The following is a 5,191-nucleotide window of genomic DNA, read 5'->3' as shown; positions in this document are numbered from 1 at the left end:
CACATAGCACCCAAACACCTCAAACTCCAGCCAGACAGACAGGGCTGTTGACACAAGGTGAGCCCCTGGGGGTACCGAGGGAGTCTGGGCACGTGGGGAGTCAGCCCTGCATCATCCGAGCACGGAGGGCACAAGGTGAACACAAAGTTCAAGACGGTCAGAGCCCAGACAGTCACAGGGCACACTGCATGTCCCTCTGGCCACCAGGCTGAGACACAGAGGAGGGAGGGTAATATTTCTCAGGTTGCTTGGGGTTCAGGACAACAGCACTGGGGAAAAAATTTTCCAGATCATTAGCATCTTTGACAACTCCAGTTACCTCCTTTACCAAAGGAAGAGAGGAAAACACGAACTGTTTTCCCTCAGGCTGAGCCCTGGGGAAGGCAACTCCAAACAAACACCAGGTGCTGTGGGCCACCAGAAACCACGTTGGCAGGACAGGGCACAGGCAGGGGGTGGTCAAGTCAAGGGAGGCCACTAGGCCAAGGCAACCAAGGTTTGCTCAATTGTTCCCAAGCCCTCGAACATGCACACTCGCACAAACGCAAACGCACGCGCGCCCCAGCAAGTCCGGGAGAGGGAGTTGCCAAGGGAGCCAGCAGGGCTTCCAGAGCCAGAAAGTGGGAGGGGCCGAGCATGAGTTCATCTGTTTCCTGCTCACATTTAGTATAAAAGGAGGCCGCAGCCCAGGAGGGACACAGCTGTGCCTGGCTCCAGGACCCGAGGCACTGCTGTCTAAGGAGAGCCACACCCCCTCCGCCAGCAGCCCGGAGCTACAGCTCAGCTGCTGCCTAGCAGGACAAACCACCAGTCCCAGTCGCCAGTCGCAGGCACCTTTGAGGACGCCAGGTAAGATGAGCAAACTCCTCTCTCTTTCTGGGGCTTGCAGCGAAGAACTTTCCTTCCCAGAGCTTCCTCCATCCAGATCCCCACTTTCTCTGTTTTTTCTCCTTGGAACCCTGGAGCCTTGGTTTGTAGTCACAGTGACCACACTGGAGCCAAGGAAGGTGGTCAGGCTCTGCTACTGACCCATTACCCAGAACGGGACCTAGGCTCTCTTGGTTCCCTTTCCAGCAAGACGCTGTACTCCCCCACCTCAGCCTGGGGGGGCGTCAGCTTCTCACTTGAATGAAACAGTAGCTGGGGACGTGCAAGGAGTGAACCAAAAAGCACCATGCATTATAGCATAGCCCTCTGGTCCCCTGCAGGGGAAGGGAGAGGAACTTGGGTGTCCTTCCACAATTCCTACAGGCAACGATGGGCAGTTGCCTCCCTGGGGCAAACCAGGGATAGCATCAGCTGGACGTAGGGCAGGGAGGGCTCAGCACCCTGGCCTGTTGCGATTTCTTGGAATCTCAGCTCGCCCTGCTCAGGGGGCACGTCTTCTGGAACTTTCCCTCACTAGATCTTCTTCCGTTTGTCCTAGGATGCACGTGTCTCCAGCGCTTGCCTGCCTCATCCTGGGCCTGGCCCTCATCTTTGAGGAAGGGTCCACCTTGTACCCTCACGAATCCCAGGTGGCCCAGCTGGCCACAGACTTCGGAGTGAAGGTGTTCCGGCAGGTGGTACAGACCTCCAAGGACAGCAACCTGGTCTTCTCACCCTTCGGGGTGGCCTCAGTGTTGGCCATGCTGCAGGCCACGACAAGCGGAGAAACCCGGCAGCAGATTAAAGCAGCGATGGGATTGGACATTGATGGTGAGGGTCAGAGAAGAGAGGGAGGCTGGGAGTCATGCGGTGTCCACAGAGCAGGCACTGAACCAGTCAGGAGCTGGGGAAGGATGGGTCCAGCTTAACCAAGTGGACACTCTCACAGCTGGAGCTTGGGCCAGCCAAATAGCTCAGTGGATTAAAGCTCCTGTAAGCAGGCGCAGGGGCTGGGGGTTCCCGTCCCTGGGACGTGCTGAGCCAGCAATTGAGACTGGGCATGGTGGCTCAGGCCTGTAATCCCAGCTTTTGGGAGGCTGTAAATAGGCGGATCACTACGAGTCTGATCTAGTAGTGAGGCCCTGAACCTTTCCCTAAAATACAAAAAAGAAAAAAGAAACCTCAGATTTCTTCATCTGCAAAATGGGCGTGATAAAAATGCCCACAATATAGAGCTGAGTGAGTACTAAATGGTACTATCTATATGAAGTGATCAGCACAGCAATGATTAGAAGTTTAGGGTTCATAATTTAAGAACAAACTGGGCATGGTAGTGTACACCGGTAATCCCAGCACTCAAGATGTAACCAGAGGGCTAGCCAGAGAGCTCAGCGGACTGAAGTGCCTGCTGAGGCAGGCGCAGGGACCAGGTTTTGATCCCCAGCATACCGTGCCAACCTCACCTCTGGGGCATGCTGAGATAGCAACTGAGCCTGGGTGTGGTGGCTCAGGCCTGTCATCCCAGTGTTGGGAGGCCAAAAACAGGAAGGATCTCACTACAAGTCCGATCTGTGTAGTGAGACCCTGTGGACCCCGTAATAAATACATTCTTTTTAAAAATGCAACCAGAAACAGAAACACTGGAATAATGCCCGGGATTTGGAGGCAGATTTATTTTATGTTGATGGGCACTGATCAGGATCATTCCCTAAATATCAGACCCTGATCCTGATCTCTGGTGGTTTAGAGCTTACATGGGCTAAACAAGCAGAAAGCACAGGGGCACAACGGCTTGTCAGTCTGGATCGGCTCTTAGGAGATGCATCACAATGACCAGCTGTTTCTAGGACACAAAAGTAGCAGGAACTGCAGCAGCAGCTACCACCTGGGCAACTAACAAAATGAAGTATACTGGCTGGGTGGGGGGAGCGAATTCTACAAGAAGCCTGAGGCAGGAGGATCGCTTCCGGCCTATCAAGGACCATCTCAAAAAATGACTAATAACTTAAGAACAAGGAAAAAGAATCTAACCCAAAGAAGGGGTTAGGACCTGAGCCTTGGGAGGAAAGGGGGGAGAGGCAGAGAGCAGAAGGTCCGGAGAGAGCCTGATGGCCTGTCTGTCTCACTCGACACAGGGAAGGGCATGGCCCGCGGTCACCTGCAAGTGTACAAGGAGCTCATGGGGCCGTGGAACAAAGACCACGTCAGCATCACTGACGCCATCTTCGTCCAGAGAGACCTGAAGCTGGCCGAGGGCTTCATGCCCTACTTCTTCCGACTGTTCAGGACCACGGTCAAGCAGGTGGACTTCACGGAAGTGGAGAGGGCCAGGTTCATCATCAGCGACTGGGTGAAGAAGCACACAAAAGGTGAGCGACTGGCTGGGGAAGTCTCAGGGCTGGAGGGAAGGAACTCCAATACCTGAATTCTCTCTTCTAGCCTTCTTTTCCAGGTGAGCCCAGAGCTTTAAGAACCAAAGCATTTAGTTGATGGTGGTGCCTGCCTATAATCCAGCACTCTGGGAGGCTGAGGCAGGACAATCTAAAGTTTCAGCCCAGCTTAGCCAATTCAGTGACTTAGCAAGATTCTGTCTCAAAATAGAAAGTGAAAAGAGAGCTGGGCCTCACGGCCCATACCTGTGATCCCAGCACTTTGGCAGGAAGGATCACTGTGAGTTTACATAATGAGTCGCTATCCAAAAAAAGAAAAAAAAAGTGAAAAGGCTGGGGATGTAGCTCAGTGCAAAGACCCTGGGTCCCATCTCTAGCAAGAAAAACAAAAAGAAGCATTATGCTGAGCCACATATAGTGGTGTATGCCTATAATTGCAGCCCTTGGGAGGCTGAGGCAGGAAGATTCCTGTGAGTTCAAAGCCAGCCTGGACTTTATAGTGGGCTCAAGGCCAGCCTGAGCTACACGGCCAGACCCTGTCTCAAACAAAACAAAACAAAAATTTCAAAGCATTTTGTTAATATTTTTCCTAGTTAGGCTTTCTCATGAACCAACTTGAAAGGTATCCCTACAAAGTATTCTAAGATCATTAAGAACAGCAGTGACCAAGACATGGACATATCAAACACTCAAGGTGACTTGGGAATCTTAAAGATTTAGTAAAACCCTATTGCAACATTAAAAAAAAAGTTTAAAAGGGGATTAGGAATATAGCTCAGTGTGAAAGGTCCTGGGTTCAGTCCCCAATAACACACACACACACACACACACACAGTAGTTCAGGAGGGAAGGAAAGCAAAGCTGAAGTTTCTAGCTCTGACCTTGGACAGGATCCCAGGGCCAAGAGAGTGTGGCAAGCTAGAAGACTTCCTGAGACACTTAGAAAACGGAACAAATGGAAAGCAGTGAGATAGGTCTATTTAAAACTCTGTTCGAGCTGGGCGTGGTATGGCACTCCTGCAATCCCAGCATTCTAGGAGGCTGAGCCAGGAGGATCGCAAGTGCAAGCCCAGCCTGGGCCACTTAGCAAGGTCCTGTCTCAACATTAAACACTGGCAAAGCGGATGTTGCTTGGTGCAAAGGCTCTAGGTCCAATCCCCAGTTGGTTAATCGATCTATCCCCGTCTGCCCTGTGGTTCCCATCCATGTGCATCCCCTTGAAGGCTAGGAGGTGAAGAGAACCACCCAAGAAGCTTCAAAAGCACCTCACCTCTCTGGCTCTCCCTAGATATGATCAGTGACCTGCTTGGCGAGGGGGCAGTGGACCAGCTGACGCGCCTGGTGCTGGTGAACGCTCTCTACTTCAACGGCCAGTGGAAGATGCCCTTCCCAGAGGCTGCAACCCGGCCCCGCCTCTTCCACAAGTCTGACGGCAGCACTGTCTCAGTGCCCATGATGGCGCAGACCAGCAAGTTCAACTACAGTAAGTTTGAGATGCCCCTCCTCATCGCAGAGATTGCCTCTTCCCCTGGGTCTCCTCAGGGCCTCCACCTGTCACCTTCTGAGGGAGGCAGACCACGGGCAGTGCTCCCCCTGACCCTCCAACACACCTCAGGGCTGACAAAGGTTTCCCAGATGGGAGACCATGGGACCACGAGCATAGAGGGCAGGAGGAGTCTCTCCTGCCAGATGAGGCTGGAATCCAGAAATTCCCCGGGGCCCACATCTGAGCCCATGTTTTTCCTTCATGGCCTCTACTGTGATTGTCTGGGGCCAAAGAGTCCTCCTGGGCAAGGGCCATGGGGAAGGTCAGATTGGAGGGGCTCAGGAGTGGGAAGAAATAGTGGCTGGGTGTAGCAGAAGGGAGTGAAGGGTCAAGAAAACCCCAAAAAAGAGAGGGGAAGGAGGAGGAGGTGAAGGAAGAGGAGGAGAAG

General features: G+C 52.9%; 1 protein-coding gene across 1 annotated transcript in view; it reads left to right on the top strand.

The window, feature by feature from the left end:
* The first annotated feature begins 693 nt into the window (after positions 1-693).
* Positions 694-5,191, top strand: part of Serpine1 (serpin family E member 1) — a 9,431-nt gene continuing 4,933 nt past the window's right edge. The window contains exons 1-4 of the mRNA XM_004630479.2: positions 694-849; positions 1,427-1,698; positions 3,003-3,236; positions 4,546-4,740. Of these exons, the coding sequence (XP_004630536.1) occupies positions 1,428-1,698; positions 3,003-3,236; positions 4,546-4,740 (700 nt within the window). The 5' untranslated portion in view covers positions 694-849; position 1,427. The remainder of the gene's footprint in view (positions 850-1,426; positions 1,699-3,002; positions 3,237-4,545; positions 4,741-5,191) is intronic.

Source organism: Octodon degus, unplaced genomic scaffold (genome assembly GCF_000260255.1).
Source record: "Octodon degus isolate 3935 unplaced genomic scaffold, OctDeg1.0 scaffold00035, whole genome shotgun sequence".
NCBI classification, from domain to species: Eukaryota; Metazoa; Chordata; class Mammalia; order Rodentia; family Octodontidae; genus Octodon; species Octodon degus.
Note: the sequence above shows the minus strand (reverse complement) of the source record. Positions and strands in the feature narration are given on the sequence as shown.